The following is a 27,856-nucleotide window of genomic DNA, read 5'->3' as shown; positions in this document are numbered from 1 at the left end:
CCCAAAAGCAATGAGGGTCATTGATTTCCAATGAAAGGGTAAATGACCTAGTCAGGCAAAAACGGCTGACACGGTTTTAGACAGAGACGACTTTAAAGCCCAAAAATAAATATTTGATTCCTTGAGAGAATTAAATGGATAAATGTAAACAAAGAGTATGAAAACAACAGCATTACACATTTTGACTAGGGATGTCAATTTATCCAATTTCCCATATTGGATTATCATTTAAATTAATGATCAATCAATCAAACAATCATTAACTCTAATAGTGAAATAAACCTTTACTGCAGTGGCATATAGCCAATGACATAAAAGTGCGAATAAAGGCCAGCTTCCTCATGCAAATTAAAAGATTTTATTTTGTGTAAAAACATGCTGGTGGGATTGTAAAATGAGTCAAGTATTTGGTGTTCGGATAAAATCACCAATTTAAACTTATCTCGTAATGAAACATAATGACTAATAGACACAGTGTATAACTCCGCCTCACAGAGACACTCTGCAACAGCTGCATAAGAGTCCATGCATCCATGACATGTCAAAATAAAAGTTTAAGTATCATCAAGTTTATTTTTCTAGTTGTTCACCCTCGCTTTACGAATCATTGATACACCGTTTGTTGTAATTATATCCAAGAAGCACACAAAGGGCACTTTTCCAGCTTAGACCTGCGGCGTACTTTCAGCAAAGATACTTATATTACGGAGATGGCAACCTTCTATTAGAAAACGCGCAACAGTCAACCTGGCTACACTGTCAAAAATATGTACCATTTAGGTACAAATATGTATCTTTGAACTACCAATGTGTACCTTTGAAGTACTAATATGCACTCTTTGGGTATAAAATGTACCTTTTTGAAAGGATACTGTCCCAGTGATAACTTGTGTTGTGTACCTTTATTTCTGAGAGTGTAGCATGCAACACCCCAGCCAGTCAATAATGATCAGTGACATATGTTGCAGACATTAAAGCTCACGTAACACACGCTGTTTCTGCATTTCTGATGTTAATCTGGAGTACATATAGAGTAGTATGACATCCTTTATATCTCTGAAGAGTCTTTAGTTTAATCAGATTTATAAAAGAAAGATTAGCTTTACCGAATCTTTCCGATAACGTACGAAAAAATGAAGAAGGAGGAGTTACTACCGCAGGAGGAGCGAGTACGAGTCATGCAACACTATACAACACTGTTTTAACTTATGATTCACTACATGTTCGTGTCATTTATATAATATACACGCGCCTATTTCCAACATAAGACAGAAGTCATACTTACCACGTGTAACTCGTCATGACCCGGTTCTGAAAATCCACAGCATCAAACACACACGCAAAACTCCGCTGCTAATCCGGATAATAAACTATATCCATTGTTTCCATAAGGCTGCATGTCTTCACCTTACATCCAAAAACACACTTCTTGTTGTGCCATTGTTGACTTTTGAAATTAAACAAAGCTGAGTGGCGTGATAAGCTGTTAGCAAGCTCTCGCGTCTCCTGCTGACTGACGGCTGGGCAGGGTTTTCCGGGGGAAGTTTTCCGGCGGAAGCCCATATAAAGAAGTGATACGTATCGAAAACCCCTAAAACGTCAGTTAGAACTGTAATCGAAAAAAACTAGCCGAAACTTGTACGAACCCTGGCGAAGTGCATTCGGCACAGAAATACTCTGAAACACGCCCAACTGCGGTTTTGACACTTTGCCTACGTTTAGCATGAGGAAACAACTCTATAACTGCGTTAATAAGTCAGAATGCTTGAAATACCATTAAACCCCCCCTTTAAGAGTGTAACAACAGTCAGTTACAGTTTACATTTTACAATTTCATGCCAGAATTTAAGATTAAATTTTAATATGTTTATTAAAAACGGCTTATAGTCTCCTTCCCTGTGTATAGCAGCGTTAGCCTTGTTGCTATGCTAATCTTGCAGACTTCACTGAAGAGGGTCTTTGCTTTCAGAATGCTAACCGTATTTGCATTTTCTGTATCGAACCCTATCAGATTCACTGCGGATGCAATTTCGTTGCGTTGGCAGCCAGCCTTGTCTCGCATGACGTTAAAAAGCCCAGGTGTGTGTTTGGACTTCTGCACGCACGCTTCATTTTTCCCCCCGGCTGTATGTGTTTTGCGCAATCTCCGCACACACGTGCATAATCTTGCTTATTCGACAATCATCAAGTTTTATTGATTTAATTCTTATAGGGGTGGTTTCCCGGACAGGGATTAAACTAGTCCTAGACTTAAACACTTTTAAGAGCTCTCCAAACTGAAAACAACTTGCACTTACATATCTTAAAATACATCAGTGCCCTTTGTTTTACCACAAAATGCACACAGGTAATGTTTTGAGTAAGGCATGTTTGTTAAAACTAGTTATATTTCCTAATTAAACTAAGGCCTAGTCCTGGATTAAGCTAATCCTGGTCCGGGAAACCGCCCCATAGACAATTAATCGAAGATAGATTAATTGTTACCATCCCTAGTGAGCACAAGGAGAATTGACAATAGTTGCTAAATAACCTGAGAAATCTAAACAGTGATAGAAACTACATTCACTAGGTATGTGTCAACAACAGGGCACTTTGGGAAGGGTGCAGGAAATCAATGCTTACTAAAAGCCCAAACACAGAGCTGACAGCACAAATGTGTCCTATAGGCATAAACAAAAATGTTGATGTGTAGAAGAGGGCAAGAAAATATGTTAAATGATAGTGTGATTATTACCTTAATTAGGATCAGATTACAGTCTATTTCTTCCAGTTTGGTACAAGATACTACTATTGCTTCATATTATTGCCTTACTAAAATGGGGGCATTAACAGTCTAATAACATACTGAAGATGCCCTGATATTAGAGTGGGTCAATATAAGTCAGCCACCTCACTACAAATAAAAATTATCAAATGTAAAATTAAACCGGCTAAAGGACTAAATGTATGTGCAATCACTCAACATTAAAAACAGATCTGCTATAAGATCATCATAAAGCCATAAAGCCAGCTTTATCCAAGACTCAGAGTTATATCGATAGATTACTAAAGCTAAAATGCTCTTACTATAAGCGGATGCATTGAAATACAGCCTGATCAAAATGCACATTTACGTAACAAACAGAATCTGCATTTTTATTTTTTTATCAGCTTTTGCGCATATGTGTATGATGCTTTGTGTATACACTATGTCATCTATAATCATTTCATTACAAATGAAGTTCATTACAAAGAGGTTCACTTACCTGAGTGGCCAAAGCAATGAGTCCATCAGAACAGCACATAAAGAAAAAAAGAGACAAATAGGACAAAATTGAGACTTAAACATCCAATGCAGTAACTAAAGTTTTAATGTATTACTAACAGATTGAATTTACATTAACCAATAATGTGAGAAGCACTGACAAACTTGTTTCTGTCATGATCTAATTAGGCACAATGTGAAAGAAGAAAAGATCAAATATGCCCGAGTATAAAGGTGAAGCGATTATTTTTTTCAGGTTCAAATACTTCATAACCCAGATGAATACACATAAACAACTTATCCACATATGTCGGTCAACATTTTTTTAATATGGAATTAGATAAGTGTGGGCCACCAGTCATGCCATAATAGCTGTAATACATGAAATCTATCCTGGGCTTGCACAGTGAGAAGCCATGTAACTCAAAAAAAGTAGGCTACATGTGGATCAAAGATGATGCAGCCACTCATTTCTGTAAATTAACCCCTATTTTAGTTTAACTTACTGTACACCAGGGATAAGGAACTAACTTCTTAATAGCAAAATCAGATAAATGCATTTCTGAGTAAATATCTGGATCACATAAGCAGGTTTAATTCACACAGATGCATTAGACAAGCCGACTAACAGGTCAATTTAAAGGGGACATATCATGAAAATCTGACTTTCTATATTTAAGTGCTATAATTGCCCCAGTGCTTGTATCAACCTAGAAAATGTGAAAAAGATCAACCCAGTAACTTAGTTTTGGTAAACCATTCTCTGCAAGCATGTAAAATATAGGTCATTGAAATTTGTCTACCCTTGTGATGTCAGTAGGGGATAATACCGCCCCTTAATCTGGATTTTTAGTGCAGAGATCAGCTCATTTGCATTTTAAAGGGCACACCCAAAAACGGCACATTTTTGCTCACACCTACAAAGTGGCAATTTTAACATGCGATACTAAATGATCTATATGGTATCTTGAGCTAAAACTTCACATACATACTCTGGGGACACCAAAGATTTATTTGACATCTTAAAAAATTCTTGTGAAATGTAAGTAGACACACAAAATTGCATTGGTGTGTGGTGTAAAATCTACTAAAGTTAACAGAACCCACATAGGCCATTACAAAGACGTGTCAATAATCCATTCAAAAAAGGAAAAAGCCTGCACAGTTCAAGACTGTCTTTAGTACTGAGAGACATTTGTCTACAGAGTCTGAGAGAATCAGGACTGCCACACAATCAGTCAATTCATTGCTATAGTAACAGGCAAAAACATCCTGTCGCCGGGCAACCCGCACAACCAAATTATGGGTCTACTACAAGGCCCCGACAGCCCAAAATTACAGGATGCATTTAAATAAAGAGCACAGGAGCAGCAGTTAGGGCAGCTTAATTGGACTAGCGTGTACCCACGTAAGTGCCAAAAGTATAAATATATCTTTTAAATTTAGGAGCACATATGGTTGTCAACATGAGGATTTTTAAATAGATTTTGGTGAAGTTTTCTGTATTGTTTCCTGCTTTGGAAAAGCAGTGGTTTTCCTACAATGTCTCATGCATAATTCTGGGTGTGCATGTGTGCACATACATGTGCAAGAGTTTAACTAGAGATTCAAATACCACATGATATGACAACATGCATATCAGAAAAAAAGGACTAGCACAAGTAGAAAATATAAATTTCAATATATTTAAAGTTTAAATATCCACACATATAGTAAATATGGGATTTAAAGATGTATAAACATTTGTCAATTATCTGTAGAGAATCGCAAGTTCAGAGGTTATATGTCACTGAATAGGACAAATGCTGTACACAGCTTCACATTGAGACAAAATGAATAGGGAAATCTACTCTAATTAAACACGTGATTGTCAAATGTCATGGCAAACTAAACAGAGCATGACAGTAAACCGAATCAAGACTGAGAAAAGACTAATCGTATCCATCGAGTACACCACCCGGGCATCAACCTACAGTAACTTTATACTGGCTCTGATGAGATAATCTAGTGCAGAGTAATGTTACACCTCCACCCCAAAACCAAACACATGCACACTCAGGTCAACTAATAAACAAAAGGTTTTAAAAATGCAGGGGTGGGGTTTCTGCTTCTATGCAGGAATGGCAGATTTGAGATTTGATTTGCAAAGCAAACTATGTGCCACTAGAGAAACAGGCCGACACGACTGAGATCTGCATGAGATTTTTTTCCATTGCCTATAGAGAATCAGTTTCAGCCTCACCCGAGAACGCTTTCGAAAGGAAACCGTCCTTTGACACACATTTGTTTTCATAGCATTTATATTTAAAAGCATGCAAAGTGCATGAGAACCCTTAAGACTTTACAAAACACAATTCAAAGCCAAAGTGCAAGATGCATGAATCCAATAAGAATTGAAATGTACTTACCTCAACTTTTACACAAAGGCAGTTCGGTTATTCAATTTAGAGTATCATTAAGTACTACAAGATCCATCAGATGCATAGCTGTGCCTGTCAAAGTGACTACAGGAGACACACGCCCATATCACCACCAGTCTGTGACATCACCCATTCACACAGACTCATTTAGAGTTGCTATAACTATTTTTCCAACATTCTCTCCTTACTTCCCATCTTAAAACCCTGTGACCCCCCTCCCTACAGCCCGACAGACCTCACTTAACCTGTCAGAAGACGTGTCAACGACCAAAACAAAGGCAAACCTGTAATAAAACAAGATGGTGACCTAATTTCTACTTCATTGTAAACGATGTAGTGTCTCACTTCCTGCAGGAGTGACAATAAATACGAACACAATGGAGAGATCAGGATACGCAGCTGTTAAAGCAAACATCTCGCACAAGTGCAGACAATCCATCACTTTATAAAGTCGTTCACAGTCAAGTTTCTACCATATATGCATTTACATTTATGCTTTCGACAGACGCTTTTATCCAAAGCTTGTGCATTACACGATATACATTTTCAACAATATGTGTGTTCAAACCCATTACCAAACCCTAACGCAATGCTCTACTACTGAGCTATATGGGAAATTGTAAAAAATGAAAGGGGAGTGAATAAGTATATACTTGATAAATAAAATAGATAAAAAATACTTTACTTTCATATTTATACAGATTTTTAAAAAACTTTGAATATATCAAAAGCAGTTTCAACACATGCTTTTGGCAGACTATTTATCCAAACCCACAAGTAGTGCATTCAAGTTATATATTTTTATCAGTATGGAAATCGAACCTACAACTTTTGTGCTGCTAAAGCCTATATGGGTGATTCTCACGAAACTAGACTTATGAGGTGTCGTGAAACATTTAGATAAAAATGTAAATGCAAAGTAAGAGTATCAAAATAAGAAGCATCAGTTATAAACATCTCTTCACGTACTATTTTGCACATGATTTCAAATGACATCATACAAACCAATTTTGTTGTTTATTCACATTTAAAGGGAACATTTTGATTACCGCAACGTGTCCATGACTGGATTTGGGTTCTTTGACATGGAAATATTTATAATTAAAAAAAAAAACTTTAATAAAAAGCTTCAGTGCATATAAACATTTAAAGTAAAGAAACATGTGTTATTTGGTGATCATTGGTAAATGTAGAGACAATAATAAGGAATATAAATGTGTCAAAGACCAATTTTCTCATCCTCCGCAACAATTTTCAATCATTGTTTTAGCCCTCAAGGAACTAACATTTTCAAAAAAAAATTGTTGGAAGGGACATAAATGACTGTGACACTCAAGATGGCTACCAGGTAAGCAGTTCTTATTTTTTCTCTCCAGATAAAAGTTGAAATTTTGTTACTTTTTAGTTCTCATTACCGAAACATGAGTTTGCAAATGCATATGTTTAATGTAATATCATGTTGCGGTAATGATCATTTTTGATATGATAATCTAAGACATGTAAATAATTATATAGGAAATATTTTTTAAATCCTCTAAAAATAATGGTTATAGTAAGTTCAGACCTTAATCTTATATGTGCAAAAAAAAAATTGGCTTCAGGGGCTTTTTAAAAAAATCTGATGCTGGACACCTTCTTAGTCTGGATTTTGTGAGAATCACCCATACGAACTCTACAATGCAAGACTACATTACACCACAATTTCTAGCAGATCAAATTTTTATATTTAAGAAACAGTCATAGCTTTTAAGATGAATTTTAACAAATTTTCACAGCCTGCATTTCAGACTTTTCTGATATCTCCAGAATTTTCCTGACTATGGGAATCCTGCATTCAGCACTTCTGCCTCCAAAGACCCCTAAACACAGCACACACACACACACACACGCACACACACACACACGCACAGTAAACCCTCACCTACGTAATGCTGAGGAGCATAAACCCAATCATCCTCATCTTCATCCGCTCCACGTGGAGCATAGGAGTGTCTGTGGAGGCTGTTCTGGCTGCGAAAAAGTTTACGGGTCTGCTGTGACAGAGAGGACAAACTGAGCCAGCTGAGAGCATGAGAAATCGAAGTGGCCTTCTCAGTCCTGTCCTTCTCCTTTCTGAAAGACGCAGAGCGCTTTTCCGTCATCATCCCTTCTTATAAAACTGGGGAGGAGAATGAGTCTTTCGAAAAGTACAGGGGTTGAGCTGTTGCTGGCCTTCACAAAAGATCCTCAAAGAGCTAAAAGTATAAAGTGGAACTATCTCACACCGTTTGTGCAATAATCAGTGAAGCTTTAAATCCATGAGGTTACTGTGATATGCAAAAAATGCATGTTCCAGAAATGTCCCACAAAAAAAACTAGAACATAACAAAACTGGCAATCTTTATGCTAAATGCAATTCACTGGTTAATGATGTCTTTCCAACCATCTGCTAATCCGGCGGGGAAAAAAGTGAGTCCTGGAAATCCCAACAGGAGTGCTGAAACCCAATTAACTCACAATTAACTGAAGCAACAGGCTGGAAAATAGTTGGTCTTTCTCCAACTGAGTCTTGGTGTCTACTGAGAAGACAATCTTCAGGACAGCATAGTTCATAAGCAATAAGAAAACAAAAAAGCCCAATAACAAGGGACATTGAGAAAAATGTACAACTGAAAGCATCCAGGTTCAAGAAAGGTTTAACATCCACTTTTAAAAGCTAAAATATCAATCTCACAACACCCAGGTGGCTTCATCCAAACACACAGACTGAAGATATCATCAGCATACATCTCCAAAGAATGATGGATGAGCTGAAACATTGTTGTCCTCCTCCCTTTTTACATCCAATTCTTCATAGTAACAGCAACAGGTGGTTGTGTCACTGTGCCATCTTATTTCCATTCCGCTGAAGACAACACAGAGCGATCACCCGATTACCTTCCTGATGCATCCACTGAGTCTGTATGGGCGTGAGACTCACCTGTGCCCTTAGCGAATACGATTGTACGCTTATGTGCTTTAAAGTCCATTCACAAAATGTAAAAACCGCTCCCTGATCTCTGGCTGACAGTTGTCCAGTGAGAATCCACATGCACTGTGAGACCGAAAGTTTAGGATTACAAACAACTAGAGTGTTGGTGAAATATGACCTTAAAACCTGCCCCCAACCACTCCCTTTCTCTTCTATGATCTGTTCTTCTGATCTTTGCTCCTCCCTTTCAGTTGCATGGTAACCACTGAGGGTTTGACTGGACTCCACACCTCCTCCACCTCCTCTGGGTTTTCCTTCCACACTCTCGTGTGACTCTTTCAGGTGTACAACCCCATAAAAGAGGTCTGATCCAGGGTCAGCGATGACTCGCCTGCAGGTTTCAGATGAATCTACTCGCTTTGACCTGTACACGGTGTGGATTAGCTCGCTCGACCTGTCCAGACCAGAATATCCAGCTAACCGCAAACAAAGTATGCTAGCAGTGACCCGTGAGGAAGGATAACATTGTGATGAAAGTAAAAGAGTTGTTTTGTCTAGGCAAACACACAAACAAACATTAACACCCAGCCTCGAGCAGAGGAAATGACGGGATGATAGATCTGATTTAACTCCCACGCTTATTTAAACCTATGGTGTGTTTATTATTTACCATAGTACCGATTACCATATTTGTGTGTTTAAATGGTTCATCAAAGTACTTTAAATAATTCAAAGGAATATGTCTAAGATACCAAATATTACCATGGTAATACTTTTTGTAGAATCCGTTTAGTCCCCTTTTCCTACATTTGTGTATGAATGCATGAAAAAATTTGTGTGCGAGCGATCATGTAAACTAGTGCTGTGGTTTGTGTAAATTCATGTCTGACCACAGTAGCAATCCCAACAAGAATCGACAACTTCCATTTAAGACCGGCATGGTCCCAACATGGTTGTTTACCGACTATAAAGTCGGGTTGTTTGCCTTTTAGATTTGAAATAGCACACAAATTGGAGCTGGTGGATTGTAAATATACAGTCAGTGTGTTTAATTAATGATTAAACTTACGGACACTGTAATCCTACTGTGTCCTACAAAACCTCCATACGTCCACACAGCTGGATTTAATAACAGACAGCTCCTCTCTTATAAAACACAGCTCCACGATTTAACCTTTATCCTCGGCAAAGCAATCAATGACTCTCCACGCCCGCAATGTGGGTTAATAATTCACCAGAGCCAAGTTGTGTGAATAGTTGTGTGATTGCAGTACCAGTTTTAGCCACAAGTTTTGTGATTGCAGTACCAGTTTTGGCCACAATCGTACATACTGTTCCTTTAGCCTAAGTATATAAATGTAAATCTGAATGCAAGTCTGAATATATAAATGTAAGTTGTCCTAAATGTAAACTTGAATTTTAATAAAAGAAAATGTACTTGCATAGACTAAGTTTATTATATTATTATATCTTCAACAGATGCAAAAATGCTTTCCTGCACTTCATCGGCTCTTTCTCAGGAGCTAAAAAGGAATGATGCTTATGCAGGACCATGGTGAATCTCTTGACACGCCTGTGGTGTCCATGCTGTTGACACGCAGGTCAGAGAGGAAACCCGAGCGGTGTTCTGAAGAACCATGAATGCCATGAATCCATGCCCATGATCATTAACCCAAAAATAGGGCGTGCAGACGTTTCCCCCCAGATGCATTTAAGTATGCACATGTTCAGTTCACATGTCTGACCATTCTTTTTAAAAACACAGGCAGGTTTTTATCATTTGGTTTAGCTAGCAAGTAATTACCAAGTCATTTTCTCTAGTCCTTAATCGCTTTTAGAGGGACAGTATGTGGGATTGTGGCCAAAACTGGTACTGCAATCACAAAACTTGTGGCTAAAACTGGTACTGCAATCACACAACTATTGGCCAATACACAACATGACAACATAAAGATCAGTTGAGGGCTGCAACTCCACTTTTTAAATGACAATATCCTGGCCAGACCACTGTTGTCAGTGATATAAGTATTTGAAATGAAACTTATTTCTTAATGTCTAGTGACATATCAGGGCCATTTTATGATTAATTGCTTTAAATTTCTTACATACTGTTCCTTTAATAAAAATGGCATTTTTTACAAGTAGATAAATTAAACTAAAACGAGCACTTGAGTCATGTGTTACATTGACACTTAACCCTACTGAAAAATCCAGCTAAGACCAGCATAAGCTGGTGAGCTGGTTTTACCTGGTCTCCCAGCTTGGTTTTAGCTGGTTTTGCTAGTGTAGCAAGCTGGTTTTGCTGGTGTAGCAAGCTGGTCTAGCTGTGTTTTGCTCACCTTTTAACCTGGTCTAGCTGGACTTAGCTGGTCAGGCTGGAAGACCAGCTGACCCACCAGCATGACCAGCTTTGCCAGACTGGGAGGACCAGCTTAAACCAGCTAGTGCGACCTTTAACCAGCTAAAACCAGCTACTAGCTTATGCTGGTCTTTTTCAGTAGGGAAGTCATTTGTCAAGCAAGTTTTGCTTGAAGGTCTTTGTTTACTAAACTCAAAGTCTAGTTTGCAGTCACAAAAGGGCTTCCAAATTGGCAAAGCCTATGACTTTTATAATTAAGGTTTCAAATATAAACGCCTACTAGTATGCAAAGAAAAAGATTTTATTGTGTTCTGTCGCCACATTTTTATGATATGTGCTTGTTTGTTTTTTTTGGTATCTTTGCAAGTGTGCGTCCGAATGACCTTACTAAATCTGGGCATGTATGTGTGTATATGTACTAGCTATTCCACAAGCAATATTTGCTCAATTCAATTCAGCCTGTCCTTGTGTTTATATTGGAAAGAAAGGCTCTAGGCAATGGGTGAAAAGACCACTAAATACGAAAACCAAGCTTATCAGAAATGCCAACTGGAAATTAGCAGCACTCTCATCACTTCATTATCTGACTATTTACAGAGACATCATGAGCGTGACCCATGACTAACTGAACCCTCTGAGTGACCTTTGGCACTCATGAACCTGACAGGCTGACCATCACCTCCGGAGCAAGGTTCCACAAATACTTGTTGATCCATGGTGACCTCCTCACACATGCCTCTCTCTATCTCTTTTATCCTGGAGAGGAAAGGAATGTATGGAGGAACGTTACCATTAACAAGCACAACGCTGTCTCTGCATGCAACATCTGTACGGCTGTAAAATTAAATGCAAATTCCAGCAGGCCTGCTCTGCCACACGACTGGGTGTGTAACATGAGCCAAATTTTTACTAGTAATCTATAAAGACTCCCAAAGTTGATATCTTATAAGCAAAACATTAATTGACCATATTTCAGACAATAATATAAATCATCTAAACTTAAAAACATACAAATAGAATAGAGACAATGGAGTAATACAAAACTATATTTTAGCTTCTTCAAAATAGCTCTGCTTTTAATTTTAAGCACTTAAGCACACAATTATAAAAATGTTAACCCATGGTTGGGTAACAACAACCCAGTATAGGTTTATTTAAAACACAATGGTAGGTTCTGTGCAATATTTACCCAACCATGGATTATAACAACCCAAGCATTGAGACCAAAATGTCTCCAAGAGTCCAAACTTCTGAGTAAAAATCTTTAATAAAGTGATGTTTTAGATTTAATGACACAAAGTCAGAGCAAAACAAGTGCAACCAACACACACACACACCAAGTGTGCATTTCCTCAGGGCAGTAGGGTTGTGCCGATAGCATCGTGTATTGCCGATGGTCAGACATATCGCCAATAGCAGGCTTTCATAACAATAGTTGGCACTGGTTATTATTATTATCATCATAGTTTCACACTAACATGTGCATTGCATGCTTTTTGCATGAGAGAGCTTGTAACGCAACTTAATGCACGCGTCTTGGACTCTTGCTCGGACCTAAACCCATCACGGCATGGACTCCTTCTATAGACGGTTTCATCGGATGCACGTGCTTTGTCGCAGTTACATGTCTGGTCGGAACTTTACTTCCGATCTCTGTTTGTTTAATGGTCTGACTAGTGACTTAACTGAAGTAACTCTGGAACAAATACCTCCTCGAAAATAACAAATGTTTTGGTTTAGTAAAGACGAGGGCAGACAGCAATTATGGATCACTTTGACGGTTTGGCAGCCGGTTTGTAGTTAACATTTTATACAAAGTACACATTTTACACAGTAACGTTAGCTCAGCGTCGTTTTTTTATATGCTTTACATATGAACTACGGTAATCTACTTGTTTATTTTGCTTGTTATTAGAAATAAACTACTCTAAAAGGACTCTATTGTTATTGATTCTTTGCGGAGTTACGTTTGTTCCACGAAAGCCGTTTATTTATGTTGTTACTGCTAAAACCGTCTATAATGCGCATGATTCTGACTCTTCCTTGCACATGAGCTTGTAATACACGCGGCTCTGACATGTCCTTGTACTAGAGAGGCTGTTAGCGTGCAAAGGGTTAAAACCAGCGAGTGTGTTATTCCCGCTTTTCCATGCCCGAAATTAATGGCATCAGTTTTAAGAAGGTTGCGGTTATGACATTGTTGCCCTTGCTTTTTTGTCCATCAATCTAGTGACTTGTCATAAATTAGTAAAAAATTAACAAATAATAAATAAGTAATACTATCGTGTATTGGCGATCTCACAGGCCGACGAAAATGGGGCATATCGCCCAACACTACAGGGCAGAACTGCTTTTAAAATGTTTTACAAGCATGAATTCGCAAACATTTCTACATACAAAGCAGTGGTCTGTTGGGGGCTAGGTTAATTTTAATATTTAAATCTGTTCAAGTGAGCTTCATATTTTAACTGACCACATTGGCTGCTTGGTCAAAAGGATGTCTGTTTAAACGAATAAGAATCACCAAACACTGTAGTGTGCATATAACCCTATGTTTGTCTTTCAGTCTTCTATAAACATTCTTAAAGTTTTAATTAATAGTCTACAGAGCCATCATTAAATTTCATTGTCAGACTAAAACGTGCCATTTTGTCCATGAGGAAAATTGGTTCATAAAGTTCCCACAATGAGAGTCTCTGGCACACAGGTACCTCAGGATTTTTCCGTGCATGTCTGTGTGTGTTGTTAAAACCAAAAGCCATAAAACAACCCAAAATATAGATTTATTGTTTCTGAGTCACTCTGCCCTCTGTCTAGGAAACTGGATATTTTTAGATAATTGTTATTGTCATAAAATTAGATAGTTGACAGAAATCTCCCTTTTATATCTCTTTTAGCAAGTTTATAACTAAAGGAAAGAATAATCACTAGGACAAGAGCAGCATCTCTCCTGAGAGTAAAATACAGGGCACACAGGAGGATGTATCTTGGTAACAGAACTTGGTGTAAGCTGAGGACAAGCACAGAGACTTGTGTATTGTGTAAGGTCTTCAACATAAACTGTAGTGAAACAACAAAACAAGAACATAAAGTTTTAACAAATTAAAAGACTTTTCAAAATAAAATGAAACAACAAAAACAGTGAATAATTTGAAATAATGTAAATGTCCATGTATGACACCGAATGCCACAGCTCTGGTTTAAGGGCCACTGTTTGCCTCCAACCTCATTCAAACAACCAAATCAAGCCTTGCATTCCAATTCAAAAACTATCTAAATAGTACTTAAATTAGATTTAGTATGTCCCATCTCTGTTAATGCACTCCAAAGTCCATACTTTTCCACAACAAAAACAGTACATACTTTTAGGGCATAGGTCATAGTAGTTGAATTGGGATGGAGGCAAGGTCTTCATGATTACTTGAACATTACAGGCAGATGTGTTTGATTAAGACTGGAATGAAACTGGAAGACAGTTGCCCTTCGGAGTTGGATAGTCCTACCCTATGGAAAGCTGTACCTGTATTTGTGGACCCTAACCACTAGAGGGAGCTAATTTGTTGCAAATGCTGCATTCAGCCACAGTGGATTAGGGTCAAAGGAGAACTATTAAACCACAAACAATAAAAAAAGCTGCCACAACAAAGAAAAAAATGCAATATCACACAAAATGTTTGTATTAAAATTAACACCAATTATAGTCAAATAATGACTATTAAAAGTTGGCAAAAATATAAATAAAGTTCAGGTATGCCAGGCAGTGAGCACTCGAAAGAATTCCAGCAAAGTTTATTACAAGCAACGCAACCACCTAAAATCTACAAGTGAGGCAGGTGTTGATCTTTCACCTCTGAATGGTGACCTCTGTGGGCCACTGACAAAAACCTGCGCTCCCAATGTAGCGTAAAAGATGTTGACGTTTCAATGAATAGAAACAAAAGACATCTAAAAGCAGTCAGATGGGCAGATAGACTAAAGTCAGCTTTAAACCATGAGGGCTTTTATCAGGCAACTTCAACTCCTTAATGACTCATGCACACACACAAACACAATGCAGACCTGTGTGTACACAATACACATACTTGCATTGGTTCCTGACGAAACAAACTAGGTGACACTTGCAGAAACCCACACAGGCAGCTAATGATACTGACACAGATATAAAACAAAGATGCTGACACCAAATACAAATAAGTGGTGGCAACACCTGAATTGCAACCTAAAATAGTCCATTGAAGGAAAAACCAACCCTTAAATGAAATGTATAAAATGTTGGAATAGGAAACTCATTCATTATTTATATTTATCCACATTTTAGAATTAAGGATTAGTCCATTTTCTTAAAAAAAAATCCAGATAATTGACTCACCACCATGTCATCCTAAATGTTGATGTCTTTCTTTGTTCAGTCAAGAAGAAATTATGTTTTTTGAGAAATCATTCCAGGATTTTTCTCATTTTAATGGACTTTAATGGACCCCAACACTTAACAGTTTTAATGCAGATTAAAATTGCCGTTTCAAAAGACTTATGCCTCGTTTGAGACCGTTTTAAGGGTCTTATCTAGCAAAACGACTGTCAAGAAAAATAAAAAATATGCACTCTCAAACAACAACCTCTCGTCCACCTCCGGTCCCGCGACGCGCCAGCGCGACCCCGCGCAATACGCCATCACGTCAAGAGGTCACGGATGACGTACCAAAACTACGCCCCAGTGTTCACAAGTGTGGAGAAAGAGGACCGTTCCGACGTTGTTGTATGTTGAATGATACTAATTAATGTCTTTGTGTCAGTTTATTGTTTAAAATGGTCCGCAAATGTGCATTTCATATATGTAACACGTGACCTTTCTACGTCATTACGCAATTGCGTGGGGTCGCACTGGTGTGTCACACAGCCAGAGGAAGACGAGAAGTTGTGGTTAAAAAAGTGCATATTTTTATTTTTCTTGCCAAAAATGACAATCGTTTCACTAGATAAGACCCTTATGACTCATTTGAGATCATTTAGATTCCTTTGAACTGCAATTTTAAACTGCATTAAAACTGTTAAAAGTTGGGGTCCATTAAAGTCCCTTAAAATGAGAAAAATCCTGGAATGTTTTCCTCAAAAAGCATAATTTCTTCTCGACTGAACAAAGATAGACATCGACATTTTGGATGACACGGTGGTGAGCAAACCATCTGGACTAATCCTTTAATAGTACACTCATCGAAACTACTGAATAATACACATGGTACTTTCGGAAAATCCAAATGTTGAATGCTCTGCCCATAAAAACCTAATTTTAATCTATCTCCCTAAACAGGTAGTATCTTTAAACAATGTTGAGGCTTGCTTAAGCTGTATAGCATTTCTCAAACTATTGAGACATATCGCCCTGTTGTTTTCCTCGCTTTTCTAAGTCGCTTTGGATAAAAGCACCTTCTAAATGCCTAAATGTAAATGTAATGGAAATGCAGTAAAATAACCCTATCTATAAACGACAAAACAAAGTCTGAACCATTATGGAAACACGAACGTGTGTTTATGTGTCGGACGGAGTTGGAGGTGAAGTGGGGGTAATGTCTAGATTCCATCTGTTCTTCGGGTCATCCTGTTGGCAGCCCTTTCCATTTCCTGTAAGTGTCTTTCACGTCACCACAGAGTTGTTTTGCCTGCATTTGTCACTGGCGGGCTGCATTACTCAAGACGGAGAGAATGAGAGGAAGGAAGAGAGAAAGAGAAGTATCGTTCATCCGAAATGTCCGGTCATCTCCTGTTCCTCTCATCCTATCATGGCATTCTGGCAACCGTGTCTAATCTAAGGCTGTATATGATTTGATACATTGTTCAGCGTGATCAGTTGTCTTTCATGGCTCTAAACATCAAAAAATCAGTAACAGCTTCAAATGTCTTAAGAATTGAGAGTTTTCCTGTTAGTTTCCCTGAAACTTCATGTATGTCAATAATATATTACAACATCAATCATACACAGTAAAGCCATAGATGTTACTCATTAGCAGAGTCGTCTGCTCCACCCTGAGACGAATTATTAGTCACAATGACACCTGGTCAGTGTGTGTGTGTGTGCAGAATGTGTGTATACAGTATGTAGGTGTGTGTTAAATAAAAGCCTATGAAAACAGTCCATTGTTGTCATGCTTGCATGCTTTGTGCAAGGTTTAAAAGACATGCTGTCGAACAAGTTTTAAACTGGCACACCGCAAGGTTTGTGACGGTGCATATTTTAAGGCTTTCAAAATGTGTTCATAGTCACTGGAATTGCAATGCAAAGCTTAATGGACAGATTTGTTACTTTGACATATTTTTTGTTACACTTTTTGTTTCTTTTCAGTTTACATCCATGACTGTAACCCATATCTGTATATATAAAGTTTGTCCTCTCTAGTTTTCAAGATAACGTGGCATTATTTTACATCTCCTTGCTCTTAGAAATATGAACACCACACACAAGAATTCAATTGATTATTAAAGAGACGACAACTCCCTTCATGACTCACAAACAAGGATTCTTAAACATTCATCAATGTTACCTGATCACCATTCAGGTTCTGTTGCATAACATTGATCCCATTTTATGCATATTCCAGCTATGCCTTTATAAAAAAATGCTTTATAGACTGCTTCTGCTAACAATATCCCTATTTAAAACATGTTCATTCTTTTCCCACTATTTTGTTTTGGACAAACTGAATATTGTACTGCGATGTAACAAAATAATAATGCATTTTTATTTATTTCTAATTTTCTATTTATTTATTTTACGCATACACCCACGTGCGTGCACATACACGTATATAGACTTTCATGGGAATGCTGATATGCATGCAAATGAACATGCTCATATTTATCAGGTATGTGGGTGTTTACATATGCACAGCAGGAATCACCCCAGGCATTTTCTACACTGAAAAAGTGCAGAATCATCACAGTAAGCTCACCGAACAGATCTAGATCTAGCTCACAAACACCTACAGTATATAAAATCTCTGACCAAAGACAACCTCGATTTAATTACTCCAAAAAAATGAACAAGACAAGTTCTAACTCTCTGAACACCTGGTGATTGTCAGAAAAATTGGTGTTAATAATAACAAGTCAGTTTCTCACAAGTTCACACAGGTGTCCTAGCAGAATAACCATAGGTGTCTGTGGACCTGTTGAACTAATCTTTGACAATCAGGAAATACTGCTCAAATACTATTTGTCTATTCAGAACAGTGTATACATTGTCTGATAACAAACCTATTCTGATAACAAGTGATTGTTATCTCAAATAACAGCTTGATTTTTTGATCCAGATTGATTTTTTTATGATTTACTGTTTTCGACATAAAATCATCCTACATAATGTAAAGAACATTCTGTGCATATATAACACTAATATCTTTAACATTAAGTACGGTCATGTGAAAGATTGAAATCAATGTGAAATCAATGAATGAAATCAAACTAAAAATGACACTTTAGCCTCAGACAGGGTTAAATTTTGTCATCAAATGCAATTTAAATGTGGTGTAAATGTGCAAACAGTTTTAGGGGTCACTCTATATTGTATTATACCATGGGGCTGTTGAATGCTTTATTCTGATTGGTTGAGAAATGTTCCACGGTCCCTGCTGAAAAAAAAAACAGAATCAAACCAACATGGACCAGCATGACAGCACAAAAACACAACATATACTGGAATGACCAGCATGAGATGCTGGTGCTAATGCTGGTTTAGCTGGTACTAATGCTGGTGCTGATGCTGGTTTAGCTGGAGGTCACTACCAAACCAGCACCAAAACACAACATATGCTGGTCTTGCTGGTATGCTGTTTTTTTCAGCAGGGGTATGCATTATTTTTTCGATTGACACACAACTGACCTGTCAAATGTCTTAAAATAATCCCGGGAGCAATGTCTGTGGTAACTGTGGTATAAGCTAACTCCTAAATAATACTCTTTATTCTAATACTTTCTATTCTAAATAGTTAAGCATTATTTCATGCACGAGGACTTTTCCAATTTCATGCATTTAACGTCAAACTCTCATTTGTCTTAATGTTTGTGGGACAGCTGAACAGAGAATGAAAGCCGGGCTTAACTAATGCTTTTGGATTAGCATACTAAGAGACCTGGCGTCCTCTGGGAGCCTCTCAGAAAACAGCCACAATCAAGAGGCGAATGAAACTCCACACGTTTCATTGATCTGATGTCAGCCGGCCTGGCGACATTCCAAAAATCTCAACGGTTTTCCAGAGAAGAGATTTACCAATGTGGAGACTAAAAGACTGTGATGACTTGTTGGAAGTGGCAGGTCCACTGGTAACTACTGCTACTGTTATAGTAAGCTTAAAAGCAGTTAGTAGCAAGAAAAGGAAAAAAAACTTTTAGTTTATAGAAAACAACTGCAGTTAAAAAGCTGTCTGTCTTGGTCTGGACCATGGGCGTCAATTGGGCAGGCAGAAATGAGAAAAGCTCTTATGCTGCGTTCACACCAGCCGCGGTAGAGGCGTCAAGCGCAAGTCAATGTGAAGATGCGTTGACGCTTTTTTCCGACCTCGCTCTTCTCTCTTTTCCTATCACACATCATATCGAAAAGGAATATATTTTCAATAAAAATAAAGAAAATGTATGAAAAGTGGAAATATTTTATTGCAAATAAGACTAATTTGTGCCACATAGAAAAAAGTCCATGTGTCCATGTCCATGGCTCGATGTTAGATCTTGGCAAACCCCCGCGTGACGTGTCATATTTTGCTTCCATGATGTTCTCATCAATAGATTATTCAATGCGTTTTGTGCTTTGTTGTGATATTTAAGTGTGGTTGCTGGTAGGGTCAGGAATAAATATGGTACTGTCACGTCGGAGTAGTAAGAATGAATAACATCATCGGCAGAGTCTAGTACACCTTAGCTTTAGATGAATTGATGCCACTGGTCTAGACTCGAATAAGCTGGACTCGTCTACAACACTGCCCGAATTTAACAAGTAAAAACCTGTTTGCCTCTGAAAACTGGACATAATAGCGTTAGACATTTCTTTATTACTGAGATTGAGGCTTTTAATCCAAATGAAGGAGAAAATGTGAGAAAAAGTTGCAAGACTTTGGGGTACATTTGGCCTCCAGCTAATCTACACCCCTCTCCCTTCTTTTTAATTAAACCACAGTTAAGAGTACAGAAGACCCTTAAAACTCCCTCCAAATCATCTACAGTTGGTGAACCTCTCTGCAGGACCATTACTGTCTGATTTAAGAGAAGTTGAGAGAAAGAGAGGTCAAGAGAGAGAAAGAGAGAAAATTTGGCCTGTGTTATGCTGATCAGGCAGACGCATGGCGGAGAGCCGTCTGTTACTGTGACAATAGGGTGACCGACACAGGGCTGGCGCTTTGCCCTTTGCAGCGGGAAGCTGTCTGTTGGACGGCACACGAAAATCACACATGCTCAGACACATCCAACCAGATGCTTACACACGCTGTCAGATACAACCGACACACGCCAATGAAGACAACAGTGGTGGCGGGCTGCTGGGATATTAATGAGCCAGATTGTGCTGTCATGAAGAGATCCACAGTAATCACTTTCATTTGAGATCATTGTACAGCTCATAAGCTAGTGATGATGCCTGTCTTAAATACTTTAAAGCGTAGCGTGAAAGTGGCCATGCATGTCTGTTTGCATCACAATGCACACAGTAACACAAATCATTTCTACATGGCCAAGCTCTCCAAGTAACTTATCTCTCCTGTGACAGTACAAGCCGGCTGAATCATTTAATGGGCTTTTTCCAGTCATCATGGGGTGATTTTCATTTTTCGCATGAAAATGTAACAAATTTAAATAAATATGAAATCAACAGCAATTCAACAAATTATGTCAAAATTACAACACAAAATTACGATACAGAAGTGCAGGATATAGACGGTTTCAGCAGTTACAACATAAACAAGCGGCTTTCGTGAAAAACACGTAACTTCCAGTAAACTCTGCTAATAATAAATAACAACAAAGTCCTTTTAAAGTAGATTATTTATAATAGGGCAATACTTCCGGGCTTTATAAGTTGTGGACCTTTTATAAGTTTGAACCTGGTGTATAATAGCGTTATTGCCGGAAAAACTTGTCATTGGCAGGGAAGCATTTTCTCTTAATTGACAAGATAACTCGTCAATGGCAAGGAAAGAGTTTTTTTTTACTCAATACCTTCAAAGTATAGCGGAAGATTTTCCTGAATTTTAGAAAAGAAGCGCCCTCTCCAAAATGCAATTGCGCAACACTCTACCTGCTCCCGAGAGGAAACACATATTAAACGTCTGTTTACAAGTTGATGTCGGCATGGCTCACACATTGAGATGTTTACCGTGTCTGCACAGTTCGTGACTTGTGCCAGAGCTAGCATCGCTATTCATAGCTTATCAACTTTTAAGCCCAACCTGTGCTTTTAGTGCATGCCAGCATGTGTTTCTTTCTTCAGAGGCCTTTCACTTTCAACTTCTTGTCATACAATTCGTAAACACTTTTTCTCTTGCGACCCTTAGACATTTTGAAAAAACATGGTGAGAACGTGAGCTTCAATAAATGGCTGAAACCGTAGCTCACCACACACACCTGAAAGTGCGCATGTGCATAAAGCGAACCTAGTGACGAGCACGTACGATGGCCTTACGTAAACATACCACCAGAATGACTGACAACCAGGAGGACCAAGTCTTGATGATCCACCCAAAAAAAGAAAATCCTCCGCTACACCTTTAAATAAACATCCACCTTATTTGTAGAAAGTGCCATGTCCAACATTAGCTAAAATAAATAACGGCACAATTATCACAGTGATTACAATGAGATCATATTTACTGCCCAACAGGGATGATGTCTACCCACATGGGTTCTCATTATATGACTCTGATGTTCTGCTCAACAGTGTATTACACTCACTACGTGTCAACTGTGTCATCAAGACCATTTTGTAGCATTTATAACCACTAGGAGAACAGAACATTCCCTGGGTGTTGACCCCAGCCACAAAGCACCCAAATGCTAACAAATTACTGCTGCTGAAACATGGTGTTCTGGGTTTAACTCTTGATCACCAACTTGACACAGTTAATTCATAATCTTTACAAATACTTTTTAAAGGCCCAATTCAACACATTAGCAGAGGTAAATGCAAAGTTTTTTGAGAAGAGGGAGGCAAAGAGACAACTGTATAGAGGATGTGCATTTGTGGAATGCGTTTCTGGTAATTCGGCATACCACCTCATATCTCCCCTTACAGACTGATAAGATACGGGACAGGCAGTGAAAGCAAGACCTCTGAGAAAGAGAGAAAGATGCAGTGGCTGAGACAGAATTACAATACACAGACCTATGCCATAGTTTGCCTCCCAACACAGGGACGGTGGTTATTGTTGCCCACTCACTCCCAACAAAAACAACTTTGTTATTTTAGTTCAGCTAGACTGAACTGTTTTATCACAGAAATGCCAGGAAAATCCTGTTTTTCACGATACGTCCTATTTACACGTTCAAACACAGATGGCTACAGGCACTTAAGGCTTTATCTGTCTGCAGGTGTAAGATTGTTCAAAAAGTTTGAAAAGTATGAAAAGCAACTTTTACTATAATGGCAAAAAAACACAAGAGAAAACTGGGTAATACCATTTGTGATTTTTTTTTTGCTTTCTTTCCTTTAACCCCTATTGGGTGAAACACTGCAAAAGAATGAGGAAGGTGGAGAAAAGGAGAGAGTAAAGTAATGAGGAGAGAGATGGATAGTTTTCTCTCTCCTCAGGCAAAAAAGACAAGTAATATTGTGGAAAAATAACCCAAGGGGAAAGAGAGAGAGAGAGAGAGAGAGAGAGAGAGAAACAAGCCTGCAGGGTTCTTCACATATACACGCACACAAACAAACAAACGCTCAGAGAAGTGACATTTTCTATCCCCTACCTGTAAACATAACCCTCAAACAAACCATTATCAGATTTAAAGGTGGCGTAGAATGAAAAACTGTATTTACCTAGGCATGGATGAATAATACGAATTTTGTACATGGTAATGAAGGTGAGCCTCAATGACTATTGTTGTAAACTTCATGCATGCAAAAGGCCGCTGGAAAACAGGCCAATCTCAACATAACACAGACTGTGACGTTACAGCCGTGATGTAGGCATTAACATTAAATTAATTACAAATTTGTTACAATGCTAAAAACAAAGTTGTACCTGCAGCGTTAGTGCTTTATGCTAGTTAATGCTATATGCTAGCGTTTAGGTGGAAGTTCTACTATTGACAATACAGCTACGACATTACAGCGTGAGTGATTTACATGTTAAAGGTGCAATTCGTAAGATATTTGCAGTAAAACACCCAAAAAGCACTAGGCTAGTGTTATATATTTTGTCCAGCTGATTACTATCAATATCTCTAATGTTTTCAACTACTTGTAAATCGTGAGAAAATTCTAAACAGTGACACGGGACAGTGCAGTCGCCTGTCAATGACGTTAATATCCACGTTACCCTTTGTTATCGCCTTTACTAACCACATGACAACCACATGACAACAATGTCGTGGACAAATGCGGAAGTATGTGTCTGTCAGCTTATTCGCTTGTTTTGGTAATCTGAACACTTAATTCTGTGCTGTGTTAACACAGCATCGAATTGTGCTAATACTGTAACATTTATGACATTGCATGAAACCTTACATAATGAAATAAAACGATTTTATCAAATGCAACATTTACAAAACTTGATTACTTTACCTGTTTTTCCCCATCTGATTGATGGCAATAAGCGGTTGAGTTAAAGACAACAAATCCTATAATTCCACGCTGCTTTAGAGCGTCATTAATTTACGTCAGTGTTATTGTTTTGATATGGCGCCATCTAGCGGCGGATTATACATATTGTATCTTTAAGTCAATGCAAAGACACGAATAGGCATCCTGTGTCGCGGTAAGCGCGGATGACGCGACGTGGATGGCGCGTTCTGCACAAATTGATCGTTGCCACATGATCCATGCAAATTGAAAAATCTGAACTTTGGCGGATTTTCGCACCGCATTAACCAATCAAGAGCTTACTCTAGCAGTGACGTGATTACAGGACACGAGCGGAGGCAGAAAAACAAAACAACAATCATCATCGCTACACAAGGCATCTTCGTACTTTTACAGGAATTAGAAGAAAGTGAGTGAGGAGGTCGAACAATCTGGTAAGATTATTCAATTTGAGCTCTAAGCCCCTCCCATTACGCGAATAACTAGAATTTCACAATAAACTCAAAATGTACCAACTACGCACAAATAGTGCGTTTTTGCCGGCTCTTTCGCGTCTGGTGTAAATGCACAGTCAGAAACGTCCATTTCCAATCTCTGAATTATTGATTTTTCCTCAAAATCTGTATCTTCGTCTGATACAGGCTCGAACACAAACACACACAGAGCTACTGAACTGAACTGCTCTGTGAAACAGCCAATAAGGATAGAGCTCAACATTATTATTCATGACCCTTTCAAATAAGGTAATAATAGACCATTTCATTCAAGGGGAAATCCTAGGGTTGGAAATGGACATTTCGGGGAACAATGTAACATATTATTTCAATGCATTCTTTGGCACCTTTAAAGAAAGCATGGTTTGGTTGATCTATAATCCTTTTACCAGATCAAAAATATAAAAACGTAGCCCTCAAAACTAAAGTCAAACCTTTACACACACACGGCCACAGGCTTCTTTCCCATAATGACCTCAAAACCTGGGTCATTTCACACTCAACCTCACATCGTCCCTCAGGTGGTCTGCTCTCATCATTACACACACAAACACTCACGTACCATGATTCTTCATCAACAGTCCTTTCTCCCCAAAACTAGCCAACCCTGAGGTCATTCTCACAGTACTTATTCAACTGTCAGTTTACAATATAGCACCTCCCTCTCCTCTCCTCCCGAGTGTTGCACCAGGGTGTAAATCACCCAAACTGACGGCACATAGATCGTGCACACAGTGACCTGTGAGTTTCAGGAATAAGGGCTCATTTCCTGCATAACACCCTCACTGTGGATCATGTCAGATGTTAGAAGACACAGACTTTCATTGTCACCTACATTAGTCTCAGTCTGTGTGCGTGTGTGTGCTTGAATTTAGGAGGGGAGTATCTGTTTGTTTGACCAATGGAAGATAATTTCCAAATGCGCATAGTGGCACAAAAATGACGCACTTTACACTTAAATTCTGCTTATCTTTTTTGTTCAGATGATTAATTTAAAAAATAAAAACTTACCTGCAGCAGTGGAAATGCACATGGAGCCATGAAGAGCAGCGTTGAGAAAGGAAAGAAAAAGACACGAGAAACACATTAGCAACGCAAGCAAATAAAGAAAAAAAGCATGATACATGATTTATCAATAAACCTACACATCATAATTTCTCCTGCAGTAGATTTACAGGTTTTGTTATGCAAATTAACGTTTTGTTCTTTCTCAACATTATTAAACATCCTTTAAAAACAATTCAAAATCATTACAGTCATTAACTTTAGTGCTGCATACCGATTAATCGAGACAAATCGTTTGCAGAATACAAGTTTTTGTTTAACATCATATATATGTGTGTGTACTGTGTATAATAATTATGTATATATAGATACACACACATTTAGGTAGAATTTTAAGAGAAAAATATATTTATATATTAAGTATTTTATTTATATAAAAAATATTTATACAGAAATTTATATAAATGTATATTTCTTGAATATTAACATGTATGTGTGTGTGTATTTATATATACATAATCATCATACATGGTACACACACACATATATATATACTTTTATTCTGCAAACGATTGGTCGCAATTAATCATTATGATATGCAGCCCTACATTAACTCACATAAAACACAATATGCTCACATAATAAGAAATCATTTAGAAGTACACATGCAGGGATGTTTTTGGTATCTTGCTCAGGAAAACATATGATAGGTGATAATTCATCTCTTCGGGATTAAACAACAACCTTTCAATTTCCAAACCATGTTTTTATTCAATGTACCATACCAGCTCTGTACAGCAACTATAGTAATTTTGCATCATAATCAATTGTAAAGTCTAAAATGTGTAAAATGATTTATTTGTGCATATATATAGTGTCTTTTAACAGTACACAAGGTTTAAGGTACAGTAAAAAGATCAGAATTATGTTTATCTTCACATAAGGAAATGGCACATTAAAAGATAAGTTAGCTAAAGCAGGCTATAAGATTAACTATTAAATTACTGTAGGCATTTCTGTATTATATCCTTCTGCGACAATTAACAAAAGATTTTTTTATGCCAACCTTACACATTTTGGTGACACAGCTGGACAGAGAAAACCTGATAATGATCCCTGACAAAAAGCGCATGTGTGAGTGTGTACGGGAAGTGCCTCAGATGGAGGAGGGATCATCTATATGTGTATGTCTGCGTGTATTTTAAGAATGAATGAATAAGACCTCTAGATATGGACAGAAGCGACAAAAGATTCAAAAAGCATATTAATATATAAATGTAGCATTTATAGCCACTAGGCCTATACATACACTGTATATAGGTCAGATATAGTAATATATAGGCTAATCTTACTACAAGACACTGTTTACTCAAGCTAGTATGTAATATCAACAATCTCTGTTTGATCCACAGAGAGTAACATAGTGTTGTTTCTGGAGAAGCTTGGTGTGCTGAGACCTAATCTGTACTAAAGATCAACAGGCCTAAACTGTGAGACCTGAGTTGTCAATCAGAGGTTGGGGACAAAGAAGAGGCGGAGTCAGACAGAGGTGGCTAACTTATTTCTGCAGGGCAGCACAAAAATTTCAGTATATTTACAAATATCACATTATGTGGAATTGTAAAATATTACAAGAGAGATAGATGTTAAGGGTTAAAAAATGAGCATAGGCCCAATGTAGTTAAGAATGCCAAACCTGGCAAATGCCAAAAAATAAAACAAATTATAAGCAATGCATTTACATTACATTTATGCATTTGGCAGAGTTTATCTAAACCAACTTACAGTGCATTTAAAGATTGTAGAATGTATTAATCAAACCCCTCCACCTTTGTGTTGCTAACACAATGCATTAGTACCAGTTAAGCTACAGGAACACCATACACACATGATGCTATCACTAATACAGATTGCATAGATAGACAGATACACACTTTCCATTTATCTTTAAAAATATCTAGTAATGCTCCTAAACAAACAAACGTACAAACACACAAACTTCCTTACTAGTTTTATGTGAGTAGGGGCTTTTCTTCTTCCTGTTGCCCCAGAGACGGATTCCTCTGACAGGCATAACCGTGCACCCTTATCCACCCTCAGCTCCACAAATACTCACTTTCCCCACTCGGATGCTTCCAACACACACCTCCTCCACACCTCAAAACCAATGCACACGTGCTTCAAACGCACACACACCCCAATTAAAAGGTCCGCCTCGCACGAGAAGATGAGCCGGGGGGCTGAAAGAACCCGGACCACTGTGACCCCTGATAGGCAGGTTGCCAGGGAGATGCAGCACCATCTGAAAAGGTTTGCGGTTGCTAGGCAAGCAGTGGTTAAACATTCTAGGGTGGTTGAAGAGGGTGATGGAGCTCGTAATATAATTTGCGTCAAACCCAACAACAAAAGAGAACCTGGTGATTTGGAGAGGGTCCTTCAGCCGTGCAAGAACACAGTTCTTAAAAAGTGACATTGGATCATTTAGCACATAAGCATAAGGTATACGAATTTATAACAAGAGGTTCAGTCAACAATTAGTGAGGTTTATAAGCCCCCCCTCCCCATTTCAGACGTTTGACCACAAAGCTTTAAACATCCTATACGTTTAGAAA

General features: G+C 38.1%; 1 protein-coding gene across 6 annotated transcripts in view; it reads right to left on the bottom strand.

Moving 5' to 3' along the window:
* Window positions 1-27,856, bottom strand: part of nhsl1b (NHS-like 1b) — a 108,009-nt gene that overhangs the window by 52,553 nt on the left and 27,600 nt on the right. The window contains exon 1 of one of the 6 annotated variants that reach the window (XM_055187234.2): window positions 7,586-8,766. The exons of the other annotated variants lie outside the window; for them this stretch is intronic. Coding sequence (XP_055043209.2) covers window positions 7,586-7,808 — 223 coding nt within the window. The 5' untranslated portion in view covers window positions 7,809-8,766. Of the gene's footprint in view, window positions 1-7,585; window positions 8,767-27,856 lie in introns of those variants that run through there. 6 annotated transcript variants of the gene reach the window in all.

The sequence above is a fragment of the Misgurnus anguillicaudatus genome, chromosome 18 (genome assembly GCF_027580225.2).
Source record: "Misgurnus anguillicaudatus chromosome 18, ASM2758022v2, whole genome shotgun sequence".
Classification (NCBI taxonomy): domain Eukaryota; kingdom Metazoa; phylum Chordata; class Actinopteri; order Cypriniformes; family Cobitidae; genus Misgurnus; species Misgurnus anguillicaudatus.
This window is presented reverse-complemented; position numbering and strand designations above follow the sequence as displayed.